Source organism: Pelophylax lessonae (assembly GCF_965119305.1).
Source record: "Pelophylax lessonae genome assembly, chromosome: 12".
Lineage (NCBI taxonomy): Eukaryota > Metazoa > Chordata > Amphibia > Anura > Ranidae > Pelophylax > Pelophylax lessonae.
The window spans coordinates 138,154,218-138,181,161 of record NC_138779.1 but is presented as its reverse complement, the minus strand read 5'-3'; the positions used below and the strand labels follow the sequence as shown (position 1 = coordinate 138,181,161).

General features: G+C 38.8%; 1 protein-coding gene across 1 annotated transcript; it reads right to left on the bottom strand.

The window, feature by feature from the left end:
- Window positions 1-1,237: 1,237 nt before the first annotated feature.
- On the bottom strand, window positions 1,238-26,643 carry LOC309568918 (zona pellucida-like domain-containing protein 1; the record flags this gene model as incomplete). The annotated part of the gene is made up of 10 exons (XM_082274691.1): window positions 1,238-1,341; window positions 2,331-2,366; window positions 4,430-4,520; window positions 4,601-4,760; window positions 6,364-6,450; window positions 10,253-10,350; window positions 11,439-11,511; window positions 18,556-18,743; window positions 25,238-25,464; window positions 26,556-26,643. 10 exons carry the CDS (start codon window positions 26,641-26,643, stop codon window positions 1,238-1,240), a joined length of 1,152 nt encoding a protein of 383 aa, XP_082130817.1.
- Between the last annotated feature and the right edge of the window lie 301 nt (window positions 26,644-26,944).

Sequence of the window (26,944 nt, the reverse complement as noted above, 5' to 3'; positions counted from 1 at the left end):
CCTGTCCATGATTTAGACACACCTTAAATTAAGATTAGAAATGGTATTGTCACAGTTGGCACTGCCAGGTGCCACAAACAATAGTCACTAAGGGGCTATCAAAGTTTTCCTATGGGTCTTCATTATCTGTAGTTAATGTAACACAAAACAATATTCCTAATCTCCAAAAATAATCTATATACAGTTACTATTCAATGGCCCTTAAATCTATTTTTCATGATATTATTTCTTACTGAGTTTTTCTGCCCATAGTCCATCTCAGGAATGAGCAAAAAAAGGTAGCTACATTCCTATATGCTGTATAATAGGACCATGAAGAATGACCAAACATAGCTACCCTCCAACAGGAATTCAGATCACAGCACCCAAAAAAAAAAGAGCAAAAGAAGGGAGTTAAGAAAATATATAGATACTTTTTTTTCCAGTTCAGATCAGGGTTAAAATATATAGACACAGTAAACCACAACATACAGCTAAATAGTTTTATTTACAAATGTAAGATTTTGCTAGATAAAGTAGAGTGTACATTAGTCGTAAGCAAAGGTGCAGCATTTTAAAGTGTATGTTAACCTAAATATTTTTTTTTCTGTGTTTGTGTATTTTATCAATCATACTCTCTATCATTTTCATGTATTTCTTCCATCTGAAGTACCAGGTTGATCCTGCCAGTCACCTTTCTTCCTTATTCAAAACTGACCACCTAAAGCACAGAAGCTGATTTTTCTTAGTGTGTTCAGTTGTCATCCTTTGGCTGGCCATTCAGAGTACAGGACACTGTGTAGCCACATGGCATGCCTGTATTGGGTCATTTGTTAAGTCACCATGTCTTTTGTTAAGTCATGTCTAACCACAGCCTGTCCCTAGCACACAACCCCTCCCAATCATAGCCTGTCTCTTAAACATGCCCCTTGCTCAAGAAAAGCCTTTATCCTGCTGAACAGACTATGGAATACAGGCAAACTAGGAGTCCTGGACTCCCCCGCCAGAACTTTCTTTTAACCTTGTAAAGTCATAAAGATTATTTCTGAAACTAAGCAAAAGCACCTATGGTGCCTGCATAGTTATAAATGTATTAGAAAGTGTCTATAGCAAAGTATGTTCACAACTACTTTGACCAGTAATATATATATATATAGTGTTTATGATCATTCTATACAAAGTACCCTTATAGGCGATAATCAATATAATTAAGTTTAATTATTGCACTGATTACAGTTAACCCGCTTCATGAGTAGATTTAAAAACTGTTTAGGGAGATAATGGCAGCATTGAGTCCCATAGCCATTGCGATGATGAGCGTCATAAAAAGACCTGTCTGAGATTCAGATCCCTGATGTGTCCCTGTGTACAATAGAAAGGAAACACTTGTTAATACATACAAAGATCATGAGATATATTGTTGTTTTACAACAAAAGAAATGTCATGCAGGATTGCATTTGTATTTTTTTTTTTGGATGTTAAAACAAATTATATAACAAAAGTGATAAAACACAAAAATTATTAGTCCTGAAAAGCCAACAGTGTCAGTAATGTCTTTGTTGCTAAACATACCAGTTGATTCTAGCAGTTTTAGGCCAATACACATAGGCCAAATGTCTGGCGACATTCGGGCCGTGTGTATGGCAGCCAATCCAACAGAAGCTGGCAGTTTGGTTGGCTTCTGTCAGACGAGTGAGCTGGAAAACCAGCCGCCAATGGCTGAGAGAGCTGACTGGAGTGTTCTGGCAGGGGGGCCGTCCCACTGTCAGAACACAAAAGAACAGCAGGGGAGATTGCTGCACTAACGTCGGATCGTTAGTACAGTGACTAGAGCCGCTGGATTGACCAAAAAAAAAACTAGTGATGTGTACTTTACTGGAATAGGATGACAACTTTGTCATCTGTCCTTTCAAATACCCTCAGCATTGTCACACTTTTTTAAGCCCTGCTGCCACCATTTAAGTGCAGAAACAGACTCCCCTCACATAACAGCATTATGGACCTAGAGAAAGAAGCCGATCATCCCCACATGTGTGTGTGTCACCTCCAGCACTGTCCCTTCTCCCACATGATTGACAGCAGCTCCCTCGGTAGGCTGGGAATAGGAAGTGTGACCAGGCCCAGAATGGCCATAGGGTGACCAGGCATTTGGTGTCCAAGGTAGACAATATGCTGATATTACTCTCCACCCGTAACCCTTGACTAGAAGGTAGCAGTGGAACATGGCCTCAAAAACTGACTAAGGTTTTAAGAAGTTTTTGACCATACATTACTAACTCAATATCAGTTGTATGTTATTAAATGCCAATTTCATTATTGTTGATTTACTTTACCATATGGAAGTTCTTACCTCCACTGGAAACACTGGAAACTTGGCTTGCCTTGTCTGCAAAAAATAAAAAATTCAACAATATGGAAACTTGTATACAAAGGTCATTTTAAAAAAAGTATCAGCTCAGAGATCCCTCACAATGCCTTGTTGTGATTACCAAAAGCACACCAGCCATCAAATTGTGGCCATTATGTCTTGCAGCATACAGCAATATATTAACAAAAGTGGCTGCTGCTACTGCTACCAGATTCATGACAATATTCTATTGTGCATTGATAAATTACAAGGATGGTGTTTTTTATTTTCTACTCTTTTACCATAGATAACAAAATTTGTAATGCGTCTTGATAGCAGCTATAGGAAGTGTTTTCAATTACAAAGAGTTATGAGTTGTGTGTTAAAGCATTTGATATTATAAATTGTAGGTAACTGTCAGGAGAAGATAATTCTTTTCTTTTTATAACGACAAACATCCTAATGGGCCATTTAAAGCATGGCTATTTTATTCACTTTTTTACTATTCGCCTGCTTGGGATGCCTTGTAGATTTTAATTTAGTAGACTTCAGAGAATTTTACAGTAATGCTTTGTAAAAAGGAAAGCATACATTTATTTCTTGAGTCTATGCCAGTGGTAAACTAGAGCTTTAGTCTAAAAATAAAAGCACTTCGCTGCAGCAATTAGGCTGCGTGATAATAATCAGTTATATTGCATGTAACAAAGAAGAATACCATCACGAAGTATCCTTGTCCAAAAACAATAATGCATTTATAGTACACTGATACAGTTAAATCTCAAGATGTTCTATTTTCTTCTGAATAGAAGAATAAAAGAAAAAGAGCCTCTGAGTTTTAATTGCCATCTGTGCCCTTATTGGAGAGATTTTCCCTTCTTGCCCTGGCAGGAAGTAATAGAACACCTCCCCAGCTGGGACATAGACAAGGACAAAAACACATTTTCGTAGAGTGGAGAAAAGGTTAGAATTAACAATGTTGATATTGCTTTCCATGCCTGTCTCAGGGACATATCTACACCACAACTCTTCTATGGGCATCACAGAGACAAGAGATAAGTGAAAAGTCTAGCCCAATTCAAGGCTTAACAGAAAATATGATTCTTTCCCACTCTTTGCAAATTTAACCACTTTAAGACCAGGCCTATTTTGTACACTTGGTGTTTACAAGCTAAAATCAGTTTTTTTTTTTTGCTAGAAAACTACTTAGAACCCCAAAACATTATATATTTTTTTAGCAGAGAACCTAGAGAATAAAATGGAGATCATTGCAATATTTTTTATCACACCATATTTGCGCAGCGGCCTTCCAAACACAATTTTTTGGGAAAAAAATCCCCTTTTTTAATTGTAGGAATGTAAACATCCCTTGTAATAGAAACAGGCATGACAGGTCCTCTTTATTGTGAGATCTGGAGTCAAAAAGACCTCAGACCTCACAACTACACTAAAAAAGGAAAAAAAAGAACTGTTGAAAAAAAAATCGGACCTTTAAACCGGTAACTAGGCAACGACGTTTGACTTCACTCTGGTCCTCCACTCGACTTCCTGTCTTAGAGGATCTGGGACCGGATCGTTTTACCCGCTGCTGGCGGGTCTGGTAAGCGGGGAAAACAGCTGGGACACGGCGGGAGGGGGGAGCACCTCTTACGCCGCACCGTAAGGGTGATCCCGCGGCAAATCTGCCGCTGGGACCACCGTTATTTGAAAGCCAATCGCCTGCTGTTTTTAATAATACCGGGGTTATGGCAGCTATCTGCTGCCAAAACCCTGGTATTTAACGTCAAAGGACTGACGTGAATAGGTGGTGGGCGGTCGGTAAGTGGTTAAAGAAGAATACTTATCTAGAATTAGGCTTGAAGTGCTTCTAGTTTTGGACTATGAGTCCCCTTTGAATCAAAGACTGTATTTCAACATCAATTGATTTTTTTTTTATTTTATTTTACTTTTTTCATGGAAAAATATCAAACCAATGGGTATGCTTTTTATTATACTGTACATTTTTTAAACAAAATGATTTCCAGCACTTATTTTTTAACTGACATTAGAGCAAAAGTGAAAACTGATACACATAAATGTTTCACGGTTTCCAAACAAATCCTTACCAGAAACAAGTAAAGGTCCAAATGAAATGACAACTGAATCTGTGGTACTGTCCGTATTAGTCGCTCTCTTTCTTCTTGAACCTGAACATCTCTTTAAAAAAAAAAAAATACAATTTACAACATATTTCAGTTATAGCTTCAATTAATCTGTTTTATTAAAAAATAACTTACAGGACACTGGTCAGGTAGACAAAGTTTAGTAAAGCAGTGCAAGTATATTGTTGATGCCAGCTGTCCACTGTGCTGCACAAAACGGAAAGACTTGAAGCTGAACCGGGCAACCTTATCCACTCCACTGGCAATAATAGAAGTCTGTTCTGCTGGAAAGCAACTAAGGCAAAAAATAGTTGCTGTTGATATTGTCAGTAAAATAAAGCAAACACAAATATGAACATTTTTTTTTAAGTATTACAGGTATATGAAAAATTATGTTTATTTTACATCCTAAGCAATAATATACAAAAAAAAAAAAGAAAAATCACCCTAATAGTCTGTTAAAATTAAACTTTAGTGTAAAAAATGCTAGCAGAAAGATTTTGATTGCACAGGAGACCCTGCTCTGTAGGTCTCTTCTGCAAAAAAATGCTTCTTTCCTTCTTCTTTAGATTTTACATTGAGCTACACATGTAAGATTAAGTATATAATCTTAGCATATCTTGGTGCCAGGATGAATTAGCTCCCATGCGCATGCACAGGAGTTAAGTCATCCTAGACCAAACAATTAAGATGGACGATGACACCAACCCAAAAGAAGAAGTGAAGATGTCGGCAGTCTTAGACATTGCTGGGCTGGAGCGTTAGGTGCAGCCCACTTTAGTTCCAATTTAAATGTAACATCATTATAAATAGAAATTGTAAGTCCATTAAAATATTGTGCATTTATGTCTTTGAGAAAAAGTGCTGTAGGTTCATTCACAAATATCTGAAACACCAAAAAGATGAAGATAACAAAAATGTTATTCTGTTTCTGGCTGGTGTCAAAAAGAAAGATCAATTTATGCACAAATGCTGTAGTTATTAAAATTAAGTGGACTGATCGAAAAATTGGTTTTGCAGTAAAATTACTGAAATTTTGTTTAAATTAGCCTTAAATGTTACCAGTCAAAAAATTAAAAAAAACACGGGGCGGGGGGATTTACTAAAGCTGGTGCACACAGAATCTGGTGCAGCTGTGCCTAGTAACCAATCATCTTTTAGGTTTTATTGTCAAAGCATAATTTAACAATCTGAGCTTAGAAGCTGATTGGCTACGATGCACAGCTGCACCAGATTCTGAGTGTTCCGGTTTTAGTAAATCATCTCACATTGTTTTATGTTCTAACAAACCATATGACCATCATGTCAAAGCTGCAATGGTGATCTGTGCCTTTGTTAATAAACAAAGCCAACTCTACTGGTAGTTCAAACACTAACCCTAAATCTAACACTAACCATAAGCCTGACCCCAGCCCTAATGCTAGCCCTTCATTGATCAGCAAACAAAGCATTAACAAAATCATTGACACCAACAGCAGTTGCATCTCAGGAGTAACAACAGAGTCTTTCAAGTATGACTGGTTTCTTTGGCTTACTAACATCTGATTTACAGGACAATCCACAAATCAGAAACATATGTATGAAAAGAAAATGAAAGGAAGTATTTTTGGCCCGTGGCTAGTATAGGAAACCAATACTTTTTACATATAACTGATGAAATTGACATTAAACCTATATAATATTCAATTTATATCAAAGACTACTACTCAAGTGCTACATCTGCAACGTCAACACATTAAAAAAGTAGAATTCTTACTTGCTTTCTGAAAAACAATAATATTTCATTTTATTATTTTTTTTTATAGCCATATACTGTAGATATATTCTCATAAGTCCATGTTTCAGTGAAACTAGATGTGTTGCCTCTTTCTTACATAAGATATAATATGGACAATTACCCGGTGAAGAAATTGTAGCTGTCATTTTGTGCAGGTGAAACCAAAGGCGAAGGAGTTGCAAAGCATCGATCCAGAAATACATTGTAGCTGTGGAAAAAGGAGAAAGACAATTCTATAATACTGTGTATGGGCAAATGCTTTATATCTATGTTTGCAATCTCAAAGGAGCTATTCATACTCACATTTAACCTGGAAACATGATTAAAGCCCCGTACACACGTACTGATCGTCGGCCGAATGATCGGCCGTCTTTTGTCCAGGGCTGTCGTGTCTGTTGAAAACTGCAAAAGACTGCACACGAATTTTGTCGGCCAACAACAGCCGACTGCAGAAGTGATGTCATGTGATGGTTAACTTTCCTTGTCTTTTTTCTTTTCTGAGCATGCCCAGTCTTGCTAATCTGCTGTCTGTCGGCCGAAATCTGTACTGACTGGCGAATAATCGGCCGTTCTGGTGTTGGCCAACAAAAATTTTAATGCCTGCATGACAGATTCTGTTCGGCCGAAAATGCGCTGTCGGCTGTCGGAAGCATCATACTAACAAGCCTACAATCGGCCGATCAGTCGTCGGCCAAATATTCGGCCGACAATCGGTACATGTGTTCGGGGCTTAACTCTAAATACAATATGTAAGAAACTTTTACTGGATAACAAATGTAGAATTTGCAAAAGAGATCTGTAGAAAACATTTACTATGTTATAACAGGACAAGGGTGTGTTTCCCTTCGCACCAATAGCCACTGGAATAAAATGTAACATTTATTAATGATTTTAAATAAAATGTATATAGAAGACTGTATGTGCTTATTTGCTTATAGGGGGGAGCTGTAAAAAGCTCAAAAAATGTACAGAGAGGTTGGTGATCATAAATCAATTACTGCTCCATAAACAAAGTCTACACTATTAATTCTACCTCAATAGTCTTCCTGCAGAGCAACGGGACACAAAAAACATCCCAAAGGTCAATTTTAGATCCCTTGGTTAAAGGACAGAAAATAGAAATCTTATTGGTCCCAGATAAAAGAAAATCACCTGCACTAGTGATAACTGTCCTTTTGCACAATATTATAATATTATAACCCATTGTATGAAGTCATAACTTGGAGGTGCCAAATAGTTCATCTAAAATTCTGTGACTTCAGGGACAAAGGTAAATACCCTTTTTGTATTTGGCTCTATGCCTCCTCCAAAAAACAAATCTGGGTTATTTAAAGGACTACTATCACCTCAGCAAGAAGATGACCAGCCCCCCCCCCCCCCACACCAAAAAACCATATGTACCCCCAAAAAAGTAATTCAAATTCAAAGAGTGTTCCCAAAAGACCCAACATGTTTCACTTCAATGAACTAGAGCTTATTCAAACATAGAGTTATATTCTAGAGTCATTTAAAGGTGGTCGCCACGCTCATTGCACGGTGATGTCATATTCTATATACATATTGCGCATGCACAGATGGCATGACGCCGCATGCTTGATGATGTCATCGTGTGGCAAGTGTGATGATGTCAATGTACAATGAGCATGACAGCCATCTTTGAATAACTCTAGAAATAAGGGGAAAACAAACAGAGCCCCATTTTTTTTAAACTATGTGGGTTTAGTTTGCACCTCTTCTTAATTTCATTTGGTTTGCTTCTTTTGATACTTTTTGATTTGATACAGCACAAGCCGATCAGTGGGAACTGGTCAATGATTGATCACCAGGACCCGCATATCAGCTCTGTCATTCACGGGAGAAAGCTCTCTGTTGTAAATAACACAGGGCTCCGAACACTGACAGTTGATCTTGCTGTTTTTTTTATTTCCTGCAGGGAAAAATAACAAGATCGCTTAGTAAATGCAGCACATAACACATACATTATACATTGTTAGGCACACAGTTAACCCCTTAATTGCCCCTAAATGTTAACCCCTTCCCAGACATTGTCATCAGTACAGTGACAGTGTATAGTATTAGCACTCATCACTGTATCAGTGACACTATTGATGTCAGTGTCAGTTAGTCGGTTAGTATACCCTCCAGCCAGCATCAGCTAGTGAAAGAATGCCCGATTCACTATCAAAGTCCCATTATAAGTAACTGATCACCAGCATTACTCGTATAAAAACAAAATTTCTAGTATCTATACCATAGTTTGTAGATGCTATAACTTTCCTGCAAACCAAATAATATACACTTATTAGTATTTATTTATTTATTTATTTTACCAAAGACATGTAGCAGAATACATATTAGCCCCCCCCCCTGATGACGCAGTTGCCTGCGGAACATGTAGGAGGAGCTTCAGCACGGTTCGACGTCACAAGCTGGAAGTGCTTTACTGCTACAGTGGTTTTATTGATTCAAGGCTGTTTCATGATGATGTATCTGGTGAGTGCATTTTACTTTCAATAAAAATACACCTGTGAAAACGTACTTCACCATGGTCTTCCCCCTGTTTTTTAACTTTTGGGAGTGACTGTGCCTGGCTACTTCTACTTTGGGATCCGACATTTGAATTGGGAGCACCTATTGGAAGGCTTTCAGGGTCGATTATCAAGCTTTATAACAACAAGCGTTGTGTGACCATTGTGAGAGCGGTGGTCATACCCATCTGGTAAGAGGCCAGCAGGCTACTTTGTGTGTGGTGGAGGTCTTCACTGTCCCTGTGATTTCATAGACGGATTGTCACACGTTAAGGGTGTTGTCGGTGGACTATACAACTCATTTCAACAGCTTGAAGTGGACTTTCATATATTCATTTACACCATATGTTATTCTATGAGCGCTGAATTTTTTGTCTATAGAATACATATTGGCCTAAACTCATGAAAAAGTTTGATTTTTTTACAGTTTTTTACTGGATGTGTTTTATAGCAGAAAGTAAAAAAGATTTTTTTTTTCTGAATTTTCGTTATTATTCTGTTTATATTGCAAAAAATAAAAAGGCCAGTGGTGATCAAATACCACCAAAAGAAAGCTCTATTTGTTTGAAATAAATTGTGTTTGGGCACAGTCTTGTATGTTCGCGTAATTGGCAGTTAAACTGGCACAATGACGAATAGCAAAAAATGGCCTGGTCATGAAGGGGGTAAAATCTTCCAGAGGGCAAGTGGTAATTATGATCACCAACCTCTCTGTACACTTATACATTTGGAGCTTTTACCAGTTCCCTCTATAAGTAAATAAGCACATACAGTCTTTGATTTGCATTTTATTAAAAATTCCTGATAAAGGTTAAGTTTCATTCCAGTGGCTATTGGTGCATAGTGAAACGCACCCTCATCCTTTTGTAACATGTAATTGTTACATTAGATCCCATGTGTGTTCAGAACAGCAAAGGCCTCATCATCAGGGACTTGTATTGATCAGTGGATGGTCTGAGTCACTGAACCTTTTTTACTCCAAGGCAAAAGTTCATTTTAAAAGCAGAATAAAAATATAAATTGATTAATTTAAGAAGTGTAGAAAGAATGGTAAAGGCATTCCCACAGAACCAATCAACTGTTGAATCAGGTTAGAGATGTTAGGACAATGATGGATGATAGGTTGCTAGAGGTGACTGCTTTCCTACATTGTATTTGTGCCTTATTAAAAGAAGGTAAATTGATGGAGCAAGAAACTAGCAACAAGTCATCTAAAATCAAGGATAAGTCAGGGAGATTCAGTTGAAATACCTATTTGTAAGACTGATTTCTTTATCTCTGGTAATTAAATAATGGTAGTTTTGTGTTATAGCTGTGCAGGACGAATGATGGGTAACCCATCTTAGCTACATACAAAACTGGTACCAGTGTAGAGATGGCAGGATTTATGTCTTTATTTATTTCTTTAAAAGAAATGCTATCTGGCAAAACACGAATCTGTTTTACATAATTACTACTTCTTATTACATAAAGCTGACATACCTTGTTGCTGTGTTATTACTGCTTACTTGAACATATATTGTTTGTTTCAGGCCATAAACTGTTGAGTTTAAAGCAACTGCAGTAGAAAAGCTTTGATCCTATTAAAAACAGGTAAGAAATTATTGCAACACTTTATAGCTACAATAATTGTCAATTAATCATAAGAGTAATATCAATCAGTAAACACGAAAAGTTACTATATATTGTTCTTTATATTAAACCTCTAAGGTAGAGATAGATAAACAAATTAGTAATTGTTCCACTGGCAATATGTGTGGATTGGACACAACGTTTGCATCACTGGTGTATATGGGCAGCCTGAATAGGTTTTGTGGGGGTTTAAAATATATTTTAAACCATTCTTTAATCCTTTTTTTATTTTGGAAGGTGTAGGGAAAGGGTAAAATCCTTCACTTCATAAGAAGTGAGAGGAAATCTCTCTAAAGTGAGAAAAAGCCCTTGTTAGACAATTGTCACCAGAACAAGTACTTATTTGGCACATACAGAAATACCTAACAGAGGTTTCCTACCTCTTTTCAGGATATTTTCCGTTTATTTTTTCTTGGTAATCTTGCAAATAACACATTGCATGTCCCTTTATTTCTACACTTATTTCTCCCCTGTATCTATGGGAGAGCCATTTGTTTGTAAACATTGTAAGGTGGATTAGGCTGCATTCACATGTCAGCGTTTGGATCGCGGGCAGAACCGCCGCGGTTCCGCCCGCAATCCGGAGATTATTGCAAATCGGGAGCTTCTTTGGAGCGTATTGCGTCCCGCGATTTTGTTTGCGCGATGTTGCCGCGATTCGGCAGGCGGAAATCGTGGCAACATCGCTCGGCGTTTGGGGGGCTATTGCAAATCAACAGGCAACGCTAGGCGTCCCGCGATTTGCAATAATCTCCGGATCGCGGGCGGAACCGCGGCGGTTCTGCCCGCGATCCAAACGCTGACATGTGAATGCAGCCTTAATGGGACTAATAATTCATAAAAGAAAGATAAGGATGTTGGTGCTTTCTTTTCTGATACACAGGAAGACAGTATCTGGCAAGATTTAAAGGTATTTTCTGTACTTGCTAAAAATGTTCTTAAACTTAAAAAACTAACACTAATGCAGCAACCACATCTAAGAATTGGTAATTATTTACAATACAAAAACATATGAGGGTTTCCCATTCAAACTTACTGTGAAAATCTCCATTCGCAAGGTACTGATAAAGCTACCATTGTTGCTGTTAACGGCTACCTCTCCAAATGACCTGGGTAAAAAAGAGAAAGAATACATCAAACGTGCCCCGGAAGACAAAATACTGAAAGTTCCAATCCCAGACAGGATTTTTTTGTTATGAGAATGGGCTAATACCTCTGCGAGTTTTATTACATTCTCTTTCTCCTGCAGAGAAGATTTTCCCCTCTTCCTGTCCTAATGTCACAAGGACTGGGGATAAAAGAAAATCTCCCCAAGGGGGGACCAAAACAGATTTAAAAAAAACATTTGTGGGGAAATGTTAGAGCCTTTGCCAGGTAACATTTGCTATCTACTTCTTTCTGTCCCATAGACATTTGTTCCCCTTATCTCTAGTCCTGGTGTCACATGGACCTAAAGTGAAGAGAAATGTCCTCAACAGAGATGCATACAACAATAAAAATTTGATAGAAAATTATACTTCACTATTAGTATCTAAAAATCAAAGGTATTTTAAGCAGATACCTGCATGAAATCAGATGCTAGCAATACAGCTTGAAGTTTAGGCATTTCAGATACTTTATCAACATGGCTTACTTAAAGAAAATGTATTTCTTTGTATCAATAATCAGGGCAGGCTGATCAAAACCAGCCAATTTTTTAGTAATCAGCGTCCAAACTCTTTTCTGTACTTACTTTAAAATACTTGGTAAATGGAAGTTGGGTCATCTCTGTGACAGTAGTGAAGTCAGATAAACCCCTAAATGAGTAAAGAGAATGGGGAAGCATACTAAACCCAGTGCCACCCTTATTTATCCAAAGTTTGCAAGTCGGACCATTAGATTCAAAACTTGTGTCCGTAGGCAATGCAGAAAGCTTACCATTCCATATTACCCACACTTGAACACAGCCCAGTTAAAGAGAAGCAGGCTGTAATAAATTCCAATAAACTTCAACAGTAGAAGATGGTTAAGATTTCAGCAGTATCATAAATCCTCTTTAGTCAGAATCCTCACAACCTGTCAATGAGCCTAGTGATAAATGGCTAATTTGATGCTGTAAAACCCATTAGCAGGATGTCTCTTAATCTAGGCCTGCTAATAGTAGTCTTAAAATATCCATGTGGTACATAATTCCATAATACACATCCATGTGTTTACATAAATGCAAAAAAAAGAATACCAATGATTTTAAAGGCTAATTTCACCTTTTTTTTCTAAATTCCAGCTCCCCTATATACCAATATAACATTAATGTACTTATTTTGCAAAAATAAAACAGCTTTCCATTGATTCTATAACAGCTCACCTAACTCTCTTCATAGCTGTTTAGACACACTGCTCGATTACTTCTGCCTTATTTCCTGGACAGACTTTACGTCATGACACAGGGAGGAGTTGACCAGCTGAGGGTAGATGATGCAGGGTGTGTGCTAATGAGATCAGCTGGTCAACCCCTTCCTGTGTCATGACGTAAAGTCTGACCAGGAAGTAAGGCAAAAGTAATCAAGCAATGTGTTTAAACAGCTATGAAGAGAGTGAGGTAAGCCTGTGTAGAACTAATTGAAAGCTGTTTTATTTTTGTAAAATAAGTACAATAATGCTATATTGGTACATAGGGAAGCTAGAATTTAGAAACAAAAACGATAAACAAAGGTGAACTTAGCCTTTAAAACCAAACTTGACAATGTTAAAAATATACAGAAGACAAACTGGTCACATTACGTCTGCTAGACGATGTATACCACTGGGTTATATAATATTTGGTCTCTATCAAGTCATGATTTCACTTTATGTTATAATGTGTTGGCTGTCAGACTGCAAAACAGATGCATCTGGAAATATTATTGCAATAGAAGAACTGCCACTGAGGGAGTGGCTGCTCGACTATCCTAAAAACACTTCAACACCACTCAACCTATTTTTGTGAATGCCCACCTAAGGGACCAGAAAAAAATGGCTGCATCTGCAGCCCAACAGCTCTCAATTTTCCATTGAAAGTATGTACAAATAATGAGAGCCATTTATCAGAGCTGTCAGAATTTGCTGAAACCAGAGACCAGGAAAAAATCTTCTTAAAGAGGAGCTTCAGTCTCCCTTGAAAAAAATAAAATTCAGTAGCTACAATAACTGTAGCAGCTGGCAGCTGTCTTTGAATCAAATGACACTTACCTGTTCAGAAATCTAGCTCTGTCCTCACCCGAGCTAATTCTTCAATGGGTTTTGGGTTCAGGTGTTGGCATCTTAATTAAGGGAAACCTGCAGTGAAGCCATGTGGCTTCACAGCCAGCTTCCCACTGCGCATGCACGAGCCGTGCTGCATTTTGTAAATGGCCCTGCCGTCTTCTGGGACCTGTGATGTGTTCCAGAAAGCTAACGGTGGAGAGGGGGGTGAACTTCTGCTCAGATCGCTGTGGCGATCTGAGCGAAAAAGGGAGCGGGAACCTGTCAAAACCAGGTACCTGCCCCCCCCCCCACCCAAAAAAAAAAAAATGCCAAATGTGGCAAAGGAGGGAGGAGGAGGCAAAAAAGCGGAACTTCCCCTTTTGGATGAAGTTCCACTTTAAGTATTTATCACTATTTTTCCTATTTATTTTAATGTTGCTATTGTCTGTACTTTGTAATATCTTTTCTGTAAACATTTTTTTGCACTGCTATTCTTTTACTTCCTTTACCCTTTATTTAAAAATCAAGCTTATCAAACTGGCTAATTACTCTATTCAGAAATTAAAGAATTCCTGCCTCTTTGAACCTGCCTGTCTGTCTGGCAGTGAGTGCCACACATTTCCCAAAGGTCAGAACTGCTACAGCAGATAAAGTGAATGGTGCATGTTTCTGCTAAAACATGTGATGGCAGATGTTGTTTGTGTTAAGGGATAAATGCACAGTTAAACATGTGTGGTGCTTGCAGTGCCACTTAACAATGGCACCCTAAATCCTCCAAGCAAGAGCCGTATTTTTGGTGCATGAAAACTTGGCAAAATATGCAGTTTTATACATGTGAAACTCAAAGCTCAAAAAGGTACATGAACTTCTTTGCCCCATTTAGGACAAGCCTCTAAATTGAATGAGCTGTACCATCCCAACACATTAAAAAAAGTGCAAAACCATGTAAAAAAAGGGGGAACTAGTTTGTCATAGGCCCTTGTATGAGTCAATAAAATGCGATCTTTTCAGTCATTCTCTTTTCTCTTGCCTATACTTTTATGCATTTTTTGTTTTTCTTTCACTGTGCAACAAAGGTACACTATTGGGTCTATTTATTTAAAAAAATCACTGTGTGAATGTCCTAAACACGCCCACACACACCCACACAGCTATTCAAAATAATTACCATAATTTGCCAAATACAGTATGTTTATTTTCTTTTATTCACAGCTCCTTCTATTAGCCATAATACACTATTTTCCTTATTGAGGTATTGGGAAATATTGAATTATATCCACTAGATCAGGGATCTTCAAACTATGGCCCTCCAGCTGTTGCAGAACTACATGCCCCATGAGGCATTGTAAAACTCTGACATTCACAGACATGACTAGGCATGATGGGAATTGTAGTTCCTGAACAACTGGAGGGCCAAAGTTTGAAGACCCCTGCATTAGATAGATCTGTCAATCATAGCAAATAAAAATATTAGGCAAATCATGAGGATTATTAATTAAAATGTTTGAGACATTTGCATAGCGACTTTTTTTTTATAAGTAGACTCAATATATATTGCCAAATGTTTATGGACACCTGGCCATCAATCCTATTGTATATAAGCTTGTTAGACATGCCATTCCAAAATCATGGGCATGAACATGCAGTTGCTCCCTCTCTCTCTACCTTGTGGCTATAACAGCTTCCACTCTGTGGAACTTCCACTTCTGTGGGAATTTGTGGCCAAGAATACATGCAATCAGGTACTAATGTTGGACAATAAGACCGGGCTCACAATCAACCCAGTCCAAGGAGTTTAATAGGGTTGAGGTCAGACTGCTCTTAGGCCAATCAAGTTCCTCCACAGTAAAACTCCACATCAAACCATGTCTTTTTTTAGATGCTTTGTGTAAACGAGCAGTCATAATGCCTTCACAAACTGTTGCCATATGGTTGTTACTGGGATGTAGATAAGGGGGGCAGAGGGGGGGACCACACCCCCTACCTGCAGAGCATCCATCAGTAGACACGACAGCTAAAGGGCCCTTTCATATGAGCATTCAGTCTAGATCTGTCTGTCAGTTTTTTAGTGGATCCAGACTAAGCCACAATGTATGTCTATGAGTGGGTGGAGATAAACTAATAATTATCCATTTACAGCCGCCAATACCCATGTCTATTCAGGTTTGTTTTTTTAAACACAACAAAGCTGCATCCTTTTCTGTTTAGATGGATCTAAATGGATATAAACAGATACCATCTGTTTACATCCGTTCGGTTTATTTCCATTTTTACGTAAGAAACATTTGTTTATACTTTTGGCAACTATGATTGGTTTCTGAAAAAACGAAAGAAAAGGATGCAAAAACAGATGTAGATTGACGTAAATGGAACTGAGCAGACGATAGATGTACAAACTGATGTGAACAGAATCAATATTTTCTTAGCAAAAACATGACTGAATGGATGATGTCCATGTGAAAGGACCCACAAAAAGCCTAGCCACCAGATCTGCTTTCTGTGAATGAGTTGGAGAAGGCTGCCTCATTCAAGTACCTATGCAAGGCTTAGCATGTTCATTATGAACAGAACAACCTGGGGATAGGTACAAAAAGATGCAAAGAGATTTCCAAGCTCAAACTTACCAAATAGCCAGCAACCAACCAAATTGACCTGTCTAACAATATGCATTAAGAACAGGGGTTTAGTCTGCACACATTTGCAAATACATGCGTAAGCTACAGGCCCCATCAAAGCGTGACAATCTCTTTGTATTTGTTTGACATACATCACCCATCCAGTGCTCCTTGCTGCAAAGACCAGTTATAGATGGGGGCAGTGGCCACTTGTTTGTATTTTGAATATATTGGTCAGGCAATGCACTGACACCTTTGTTACTATAGTGCTATGTGCTGGGTGTTCAGTGTGCCCCTGTACCTTTTAGAAGGGGTGGGCTCCTTTCAGGCTCACCTGCCCTCTGCCTATCCATTAAAATGCATGTGATTCCATTGTGGAGACTCTAAGAAGTTAGAGTTAGGACTACAAAAAACAGGATGCCTTGATGGGGCCTCTAGCTTATGCATGTATTTGCAAATGTGTGCAGACTAAACTGTTTTTAACGCATATTGTTAGACAGGTCCATTTGGATGGTCGCTGGCGGGTTAGTAAGTTTGAGCTTAGAACTCTCTTTGTATCTGTTTGACATATGTAGGCCCTTCCAGTGCTCCTTGCTGCAAAGACCAGTTATAGGTGGGGGCAGTGGCCACTTGTTTGCACTCATTTGGATTGACCTAGTTCCTATGTCTGACATGTAGACAACACAAATGGAAGTTGGTGCTCTGCAGCATGCAGCCACAGTCAAACAGGGTTCAGTGGGACTTTGCAGCTGGACCTGGTAGTTGACAGAGACCCTCTGACTGGAGGGGGACAGCTCTGCAGGGTGAATGCGGGGAGTGCTGGAGGCAGGCATTTTAATCCCTTCTCTTCCAGAAGCCTGCCTTGTCTCTTGGTTGGCTGTAAATTTTTTCTTTGTTTTTAAGGTGCTGTGTATGTGTTTTGCCATCAGTGACAGTACAGCTTGTATTTGCTTGATGGGACAGTATTTTAAATGTGATCTGATATAGATTGTTATTGCTCTCTACAAAGGGCATTATATGACTGGAATGATCCAGTCACGTAGGCTACTTTAAAGTAATACTAAAGGTTTGTTTTATATTTTGTTTTAAATAACAAATATGTTACGCTTACCTGCTCTGTGCAATGGTTTTGCACAGAGCAGCCCTGATCCTCTTCCGTTTGGGTCCTCCGTTGGCAGTCCTGGCTCCACCCCACTGCCGAGTGTCACACAAAGAGCGTAGCTTGGCACCACCCCCACTCCCTCCTCATTGGCTCACTTGCTGTGATTGAAAGCAGTAGGAGCCAATGACTCCCGCTACTGTGTAAGCCAATGAGGAGAGAGAGACCTGGGAGTGCCGCTGCTCTCATGCATTTTGCTGGAGCAAGATGGGGCTCAGGTAAGTATAAGGGGAGACCTTGGGAGGGGAGCTGCACCCAGAAGATGTTTTTACCTTAATGCATACAATGCATTAGGTAAAAAACTTTCTGCCTTTAAAACCACTTTAAAAAACAACAGCACTCTATACACTGTGCTATATTTAACGTGCTGCTGACCACAACACTCTGAACGCCGGATGGTATATGACACGTTCCTGAATACTTCACTCTGTATAACAGGCTGGGTATGAAATACTCTTGACCACTGCATTCTTTTTTTCTATATTGTACAATGGTTGCTCAGTAGTCAATGACTTTGTTAATGAACTTCTTCCTGCTCAAAGTCACTAAAATTGTTCTAAAGCCAAAAAGTTTTTTTTTACCTTAATGCATCCTCTACATTAGGGTAAAAAAACTCCCTACTACTTGTTCCCTCAAACCCCCATCCCTAAACTCTTACCTGTACCTCTCATGATCCAGTGCTGTCCTGGCTGCAGCACTGCTCTCTCCTTCTCCTAGTCTCACAGGAGATACAGGCAGCAGCCGGGTGCCCGCAGGAAGTAGGAGTGGCCAGCACCAGTGTGGACTCTAGAAGAGGACATAAGGGACACCTCTGTGCAATACTATTGTACAGAGCAGGCCTTTACAAGTACTTTAAAGCATATTGTGTGGGTACAAGTACTATATAATATGTTACTGTGTACATAGTAAGTAGGCTTGTTTTTTAAGCCCTTCTCACTGTTAGCTTAATTTTTCCACACCCACAATTTATACTCCTCTGGGCACATAATTGTCTGAAATGTCTTTATATCATATGCCATAGCAATAACAGAACCCTTCACTGGAAGCACCTGAACACAATCAATTACAGGATCGTCCACATACCTTTTGCCATATTTTCGATAACTAACTGAATAAGACTTCTTAGCAAAACAATTATAGGACCTTTAAGCAAATCCAGATGTTTTAAATACACTTACGTTAAAAGTTTAGTATTGTTCAAGAGGTACTGCATTGGATAGCGACAAGAAAAATCATAGTGTAAGTTTGTGCTGTAGGAGACAACTCCTGTTTCTGTTGATGGGAAGGAATCCACAAATCCAGAGATGACTACTGTTTGGATTTTTGAATATTGGCTGAATACTCCACTGCCAGCTTCATCCACAACCTGTGTACAAATAAAAAAATGCAACAAATGGTAACTAATTTCAAAATACTCCTAGCTTTTGATGTATTGGACTTTGTTTTTTTTAAAGATGCTTTTGATAAATTATTTTGTAACAAAAAAACACCATGACAGTTACAATAAAGCCAGATTACCAACAACAGTCTTGTGTCCTGCTTAATATATATATTGCAGAGTTGTTACACACTGAAACCTTTATATTGTATAAATAGTTGAAGAAAATTCAGATGGAATGTACAGCATAAACCATGGAACCAAGGTGGATCAGACAGTAAGAAGGGAATCAGTCCCTGGACTCCATATTTTATCAAATCGTTTAGGATAGCTCCTGATAGTGTAAGTTGCTATAATGGTTGGACCGCTTTAATCAAATTCTTCTATTCTGTAAGGGTTAGTGAAATGGATCTTTCCCAGGTGACCAGAATAATCTTCTTTGCATAGAAATATAATATTCATAGAAGTTTTTTGGCATGCGCACTCACCAGTACGTCCTTCACCAACCTACACAGACAAATCTTGAGACATTGGACATTTGGGAGACCTAAAGATGATTCAAGAAATCCACATACTTGTGACCAAAATGACTATCTGAAGGCATAGACAAAGGCCATGGTAAAAGTCTGCCTCTAGGCCACAAAGGCAAAAACAGAGTGAAGTTTGTCCGAAATAGGTTTCTATAAGCGGTGAGGTATATAATAGTTCTGATGATATAACTTAAGCTGTATAAGCCTATCCTTGAAAGAGATAACTGAGGTCATGTAGGTTTCTTCCACATTTTCCCAATCTGTCTCCGATAACTGGAGTATCATCTCTTGCCACTTAGACCTAGCTCAGGGGGGAGGCCACTTTATTACGAAGAACTTTTGAGTAATAATGAAAAATCTATTTGATCTCATTAGATGATAGTAGGAGCTTTTCAAGTGGTCTTTGGTGGAGCGTGAGAAAGGGACTGAAACTGGATCCTGAATTGCTCCCATATCATAACAAAATCCTTCATATCACCTTCATCGAAAACCTAGTGCAGAACCTTTAGACCCTTTGAGGCCCAGAATCCAACACCTTAAGGAACTCTGGGAGTAGGGCGTTACCCTGAATGGGATAAATTGAAGCAGCCCAGTCTGTAAAATATATAAATGAGTTAACATACCAGAAGTTTCTAAGAGAGGAGATTATGATGGCGGCGTCAGGCACCTAATATAAAACCTGTTAAGTAAAGATTCAAAATAAGGACATAACAGCTGCCTTGTTCACCATACAGGCGCTAACCGGGCCAAAGCCAATTGGGCTGTTAGATAGTATAGCTAGAAGTTGGGAAACACCAGTCCCACCTGTCCCACTTGTAATAAAAGTGTTGTGAGGAAGAATCTAAAAGGCTTAATATTCCATAAGAATAAAGAGCAAATATCATCAAATTGTTTGAAGTATTTAAGAGGATTGTGCACAGGGAATTTGCAAATATATGAAGAAATTTAGGCAGAAAATGCATTTTTAAATTAATGTAGCACCCTCCTAGGTAGGTGCAAGAAGAGAGAGTGTCATTTTTGGGTCTTTCTGCTTACCAGAGAGATTGCCAGGTAAATTTATATTACTATCTGCCTACCAGAGAGCAGGATACATTGGTAGGGTCTGCTTGTGGTGCTCAGGTGCAGCTCAGCTTGTCTGACTATGTTTCACACTGGTCCAATAGGGAGGCATATTGGACAGTGGGAGGAAATCTAACAAGTGAGGGCACATGCAATGTTACAGCCCTGGTAATTGGCAGATAACAATGCCTCAGTGCATGCTGGGATACTGTATAAATGCCAAGGGCACATATGCATGGGGTCTTTCAGGTGGAGAGCGGTGTCCAGGAGGGAGGGGGCAGCTGTCATGCGGCCTCAGATGGTCGACCTGAGGGCCTGAGTCAGAGAGGAGCTGAACACAGATGTCCTGTAGAGCTGACTGGAAGGGAGACACTGGAAACAATCTGAATCTGTGAGTACAGATCTGTGTCATGGGACCTGTCCTGAGAAGACCATCCCTTCAGCTAGAAGAGTCAGTAGATGGATGTCAGTCAAGGGGATGGTAGAAAGTGTCCTGAAGAGAAAGTAGTTTGCATCAAGTCTGCTGCTGAAGAGAGCAAGAAGACTTAATTCTTCCATACAAGTGGCAGTATGGTTAAAGCAGTGTGTCTACTTCCACAAAAAACCTGGTGAGGCCGAGTGAGAGTTATTCTCATCTTCTGTGAACAGTTCAGTTGGAGTATCCCACTATTCCCTTCTCCCATCCAAGTTCCTCAATAAATATAAAACCAAATCCCTTGGACTGTTTATTGAGTAACGAGCAACTGGGAGTAAGGATAGATGTGTCAAAAATCCCCCTAGTGATTGTCTGCAGGTAATCAGAGGGAGACCAAATAAGTCACCACACAGCAAGCCCTAAGGGGACAGTGCAACATTAATCCTGCCCATGATATCCAGGGGGGGTTAGACTTTGAAGCTCAGGTCAGTTCTGTGTAATCTGTATATATTTAAAACTGAACAGCAGAAAACTAAAAAGTGCTTTATTGCAGTGGGGCTGTGCGATGCCCTACAAGTGTTAACTTCTTCTTACTTACCTGATCCTCCACTGGTGCAGGCTACTCTATGCTGCTAGACCTAAGGTCTCTGATGTAATCAAGACTGATGAAGAACCCTGCATTGGACATGAGGACACAAAGGGACAATCCACTGCCAGAGTGTAGGGGAGTGAAGATGGGGGATAGGGTAAGTAAAAGTGCTTTTCAAATCTCCTAGATAAACTAGCTGGTACCCTTGCAGTGTGAGGGTAGCCTGACTGCAAGAGAGGAGTTTTTCCATTTTTTGGAGTTCAGCTTTAAACACGCCTGGAAGTTGCCTTCCTCCAATGAAGAAAATTTCAATATCAGAGCCAAATAGAAATTTGCTGCACACACACACTGTAACCACATAGCGGTGAGCTATGTATCAGCTTTAATAGCTGGTGAAGGGCTTTCCAAAAAAAAATTGATTTGGACAGCTCTAGAGCTGCCAAATCATTTTTTACGGGGCTTTCAAAGTGCACCCCCCCGTAGCAGCACATGTGGTGGTTCCCGGGCTCTCCCATCCCTCGGGGGAACCCAGGACCATAGCAAACAGCTTCAATAGTTAAAGAAGAAACTTGGAAAACATCTGTTCCCCGATCACTCCGGCGACTAATGACTAGTATAGCCGAGGACGCAGCTTTTTGAGCACAATATGTGCAGGGGAGATATTCGAGTCTAACAAAAGGGCACCTGCCTATGCTTTCACATAGGGGGTTGTTAGCCCCCTTGTGATAGCAATAAAGTAGCAAAAAATAAATAAATTCAAGTGTAAAAAAAAAAAAATTATATAAAGTAAAAAAAAAAAAAAAAGGAAAAAACCCCTATTGCCCATATTGCCCACATATACACCCCATAAAAAAGCACATAAGGCTTTACATGTGTATGTAATTTCTTTCTGTCTGTATATGAGCAGATCATTCATTCAATCTAGAGAAAGAGTATTTGCTGGTTTCCAAAGGTTAGTGAATTTACATATTTTAGCCCAAACTATTACTTGGTCTTTTTAAGGCAAATTGTGTTAAAGATTAGTTTGCTATTCATATTCTGCTCAAAAAATAGTAATGATAACACTAAAGGGTCTATTTATAAATGTTTTCACGTACAGATCACACAACTTAAACCCAGGATTCACAATTTTTTTCAAATAAATCCAATTAGAAAATGTGTGAATCTTTGGTGAAATTTCAAGGAAGTAGGGCCAATGTGCTATCACTGGAAAGATTGTGATTGACGTAAAGAATCAATATCAAATGAAGAATATGAGAATTACAAAAAATAAGAAAAAATGTGTCCCCAAATGCCTTGGCCGTCAAGTACTCTCCCTCCTGATTGGCTGAGACACAGCAGCAGTGCTATTGGCTCCCATTGCTGTCAATCAAACTCAGTTAGTCAATAAGGAGAAAGAGGGGGCGGGGCCAACCTGCGGCTCCATGTCTGAATGTATACACAGAGTTGTGACTTGGCTCAGGTGTCCCCATAGCAAGCTGCTTGCTGTGGGGACACTCAACAGGAGGGAGGGGCCAGGAGCTCCAGCCAGGGACCCGAGAAGAGGAGGATCCAGGCATCTCTGTGCAAAACCACTGCACAGAGCAGGTAAGTATGACATGTTGGTTATTTTACTAGAAAAAAAAAACGAGACTTTACAATCACTTAACCACTTCCTTCAAAATCACGTATATGTACGTCATTTTGAGGAAGTGGTTGTACAGGGGTAATGCCTGCAGCTAGAGGCATCACCTTGGTACCGTTCTTTAGAGTGGACTGTCAGCTTTCATGTGATAACAACTAATGTGGCTGAACAGCCGCCCAGCCGTTATCACAAGCAGCAGGAGGGGACGGCCTCCTGAAGCCTTTGATCGGGTCTCTGATGTAAAAACCCTGAAGAGACGCCACTTCCAGTTTACTCGGCAGCCAACGCGCCAAAAAAAATACATACGTAAGTCGAGCCCCCAACTGTAAACAGTGTTCAAATCACACATGTGAGGTATTGCCCTGATCGTTTGAGTGAAGCAATAATTCTAGCAAAGACCTTCTCTGTAACTCTAAACTGGTAACAGTTAACATTTTTTAAAGCGTCGCCTATGGAGATTTTGAAATACCGTAGTTTGTAGTCATTCCACGAGTCCGTGCAATTTTAAAGCGTAACATGTTAGGTATCTATTTACTCTGCATAACATCATAGACAAAACATTGGGTTAACGGTACTGTTTATTTTTTTTAAATTCAGTGAAGTGTATTTTTTCCCAAAAAATTGCGTTTTAAAGACCGCTGTGCAAATACTGTGTGACATAAAATATTGCAACAACCACCATTTTATACTCCAGAGTCTCTGCTAAAAATATATATATATATATATATATATATATATATATATATATATATATATATATAATGTTTGGGGGTTCTAAGTAATTTTCTAGCAAAAAATACTGATTTTAACTTGTAAGCAACAAATGTCAGAAATAGGCCTGGCCCTTTGAAGTACATGGTACTTCACCCCCACTTGCTTTTGAAGGGAATGGTTTATCCTCTACTTACCCCCTTCTATCCTGTTTAGGTATACATTGGTGATAATACTTACCATCTAACACCATTTATAGAACACCGATAAACCCTCTCTATATGTCCAATATTATCGTCACTATTAACAAACAATATATCCAAATATATCATGTGGACACTGTCTGCATCTCCATTTAGATGTACACGATTGAGCTATTTGCTCATCCATCTACATTATAATTTCTAGACAAATAGGCTGGGCACTCAGGCATATACCATTGACTGGTCTTACTTGCACCCCTGTGTCCGCCTCCCACACTGCTAAACTTGTGGATTTGAAAGACGCCGCCTTTAAGAGTATTGTTTGTACACCTACACCCATATGGTCCTGAAGAAGCTATTTGCGAAACGCATTGACCAGGGATCAGACGAGAATATATGTATCTATGCAACTACAATATGTATTATCTTAATTCTCTTGTTCAAATGTAAGGTGTACATAACACATACTTTAAGGGGATCCTGTTCTCCTGTTTGTTCTCTTGTTGTGTGAGCTGAACCCAAGTACAGGGCCTGCCTCCCCTTTTACTAGTCATGTTTTTAGATGATTATGCAATAAATTAAATTTTATGAAAATGTACTTGTGATACGTGCCCTATGTTGTGCCCTTAATATCCACATTATACACAGGTGTATCTTTTTGAACACCTGTTTATTCTCCTTTCAATGTAGTTGAGTCCTTCCTCTTTCTGATTTTAGTAAAAAGTTGCTCTTTCAGTGTTCTAATAAGGAAAGTTGCAGTGTTTGCATCCCTTTAGAAGTAATTATACCAAATATACAGTATAATGCCCATTGAAAAGGATGCCTATAATGTTACTTGTATGTTAGTGCAAACGTCTGGGAAAATCAGTAAGCCAGTCACACAAACAGGAAATGACATTTCTGGGGGAAGTTTTGTACACCATCTGTTTACAGAATGCCTCCAGTTTGCCTTACTGCATTTCATTATACAAAAAATTACAGCACCCGCAGATTGAAAAGGAAAGGTAATTTTGAATAGCATTCAATTACAATATTGCTTGTTAAGCAATTGTGTATGTTATATTATTGATTTGTATTTTTATTTATTTTTTCCTGAAAGTGGAGATACGGTTTCATATTCCATACAAACCAGTAATTTTTAAATTTACTGGTTTTTATTGGCTCAGTACATTTTCAATCAGTGAACACATTCATTACCAATTTATTTTTCATTTCCCTACAATCCAGATCACAACAACCCATGCACAAACATCAAGATTTATATCTATTGTGTTGGTTCTTTTAGTGCTAGAAATTATTAGGTATGTAAACATGGTCTAGCAATGCTTGTATTTATACCAGTGGTACTTACTTGAATCATGTTTCCACATACATTACTACTGGAGTCATCAAGAAGTAGTGTAAAATTCAACAATGGAGTATCGGTTGAGTTATCCCAGGTACCAATACATTCTGTATTGTTGTGTTTTCCATTAAGAGCAAGTTCAGATGGAATAAAATTGGCAAAGTAAACTGGGCATACTTTTATAGACAGGTGAATATCTCTTGGTCCACATATCACAGAAATGTCAGTGTTATCTAGGTAGAAAAAAAGAAAAATACAATATAGCAGCAGTTTTGGGCACCTGATATTAAAACTTAAAACTGGTATTTTGCCATTTTTCATAGAATATATACATTCTGATAGTTTCACAGTTTAAAATTTCTCTGGGCAATGGAGTTGATTTACTAAAGGCAAATAGACTTTGCACTTTGCAAAGTGCAGTTGCACCCTGCAAGTGCAGTTGCTCCAGAGCTTAGTAAATGAGCTTCAAGCTCAAAGCTTAACTTTGGAAAGAATACTCAATCACATGCAAGGAAAATTTAAAAAAAACAGCATTTTTGCTTGCACATGATTGGATGATGGAAGCCAACAGAACTTCTGCTCATTTACTAAGCTCTGAAGCAATTGCTCTTTGCAAAGTGCACAGTCTATTTGCCTTTAGTAAATCAACCCCTTTGTGTCTACATTTTTGGCCATTTTTGATATAATGTAAAAAAAAACGAATCTGTGAATACACACCAATTTAGAAATATGTTCTGCCTTTTTTTCACAGACAAATTGAAGAGAATTTACATGACCCTTAGCCTGCCTCTGTGTAGAGTGTTCATGAAGATTGAATGGAAAATAATTTTACTTAAAGCAGTAGTAAACTCTGCTTTTGAACTTGTACCCACAGGTAAGCTTATAATAAGGCTTACCTGTAGGTACAATGAATATCTTCTAAACCTACAGTGTTTAGGAGATATTCTGGAAACTGGAATCAGCCAGTGATGTAACCGGCTCAGGTGCACTGTGCTCTAAAGGGATGGCATACTGTCTCTTCAAAGCTCTGTGCCACAGCCGTGACAACAGTGTACATGTGTGGAAGTGATGTCATTGCGGCTCAGCCATTCAAAGGGACAGAGCCTGTAAACCCAGAAAGCAGACCGGGTGAGGACAGAAGCCATGTCAGCATTGACAGAGCACTGCTGAAGGGCTTCATTTTAAGGTTAGTCTGCCATAATGTGCTAGTATGTGGTGCATACTAGCACATTATGGCTTAAACCCCCCTGGGGCCAATTGATTTCAAGACGACACTGAATACAGGAAAAAGATTTTCTACACACGGGAGCCTCATTACCCATACCTGGAAGTCGGTCATAGATTGGTGAGCAGACTTGTCCAAATGATGGATGTGAAGAAACCACTAACAGCAGAATAAAGGCTAAATTCATTTTCAGATCCTATAACCAAAGGTACAAGAATAATACATAATGATAAGAATTATGAAACTAATTTATAAAAATGTTTGGTCCAGGTACACATGAAATATTACATATAAATACAATGGTGGAATTCAATAAAGCAGTTACAAAACTTTTCTGGTAGTATTATTTGTATTAATATTCAGAGGGAATTTAAAAGGTACAAACCATAAACACCTTGCAATAAGATTTACAATACAAGTAAGCCCATTAGCAGGTGATAAAAAGCAGTACAGTATGTAATGAAATAACTGTCTTTAATTAAGATAAA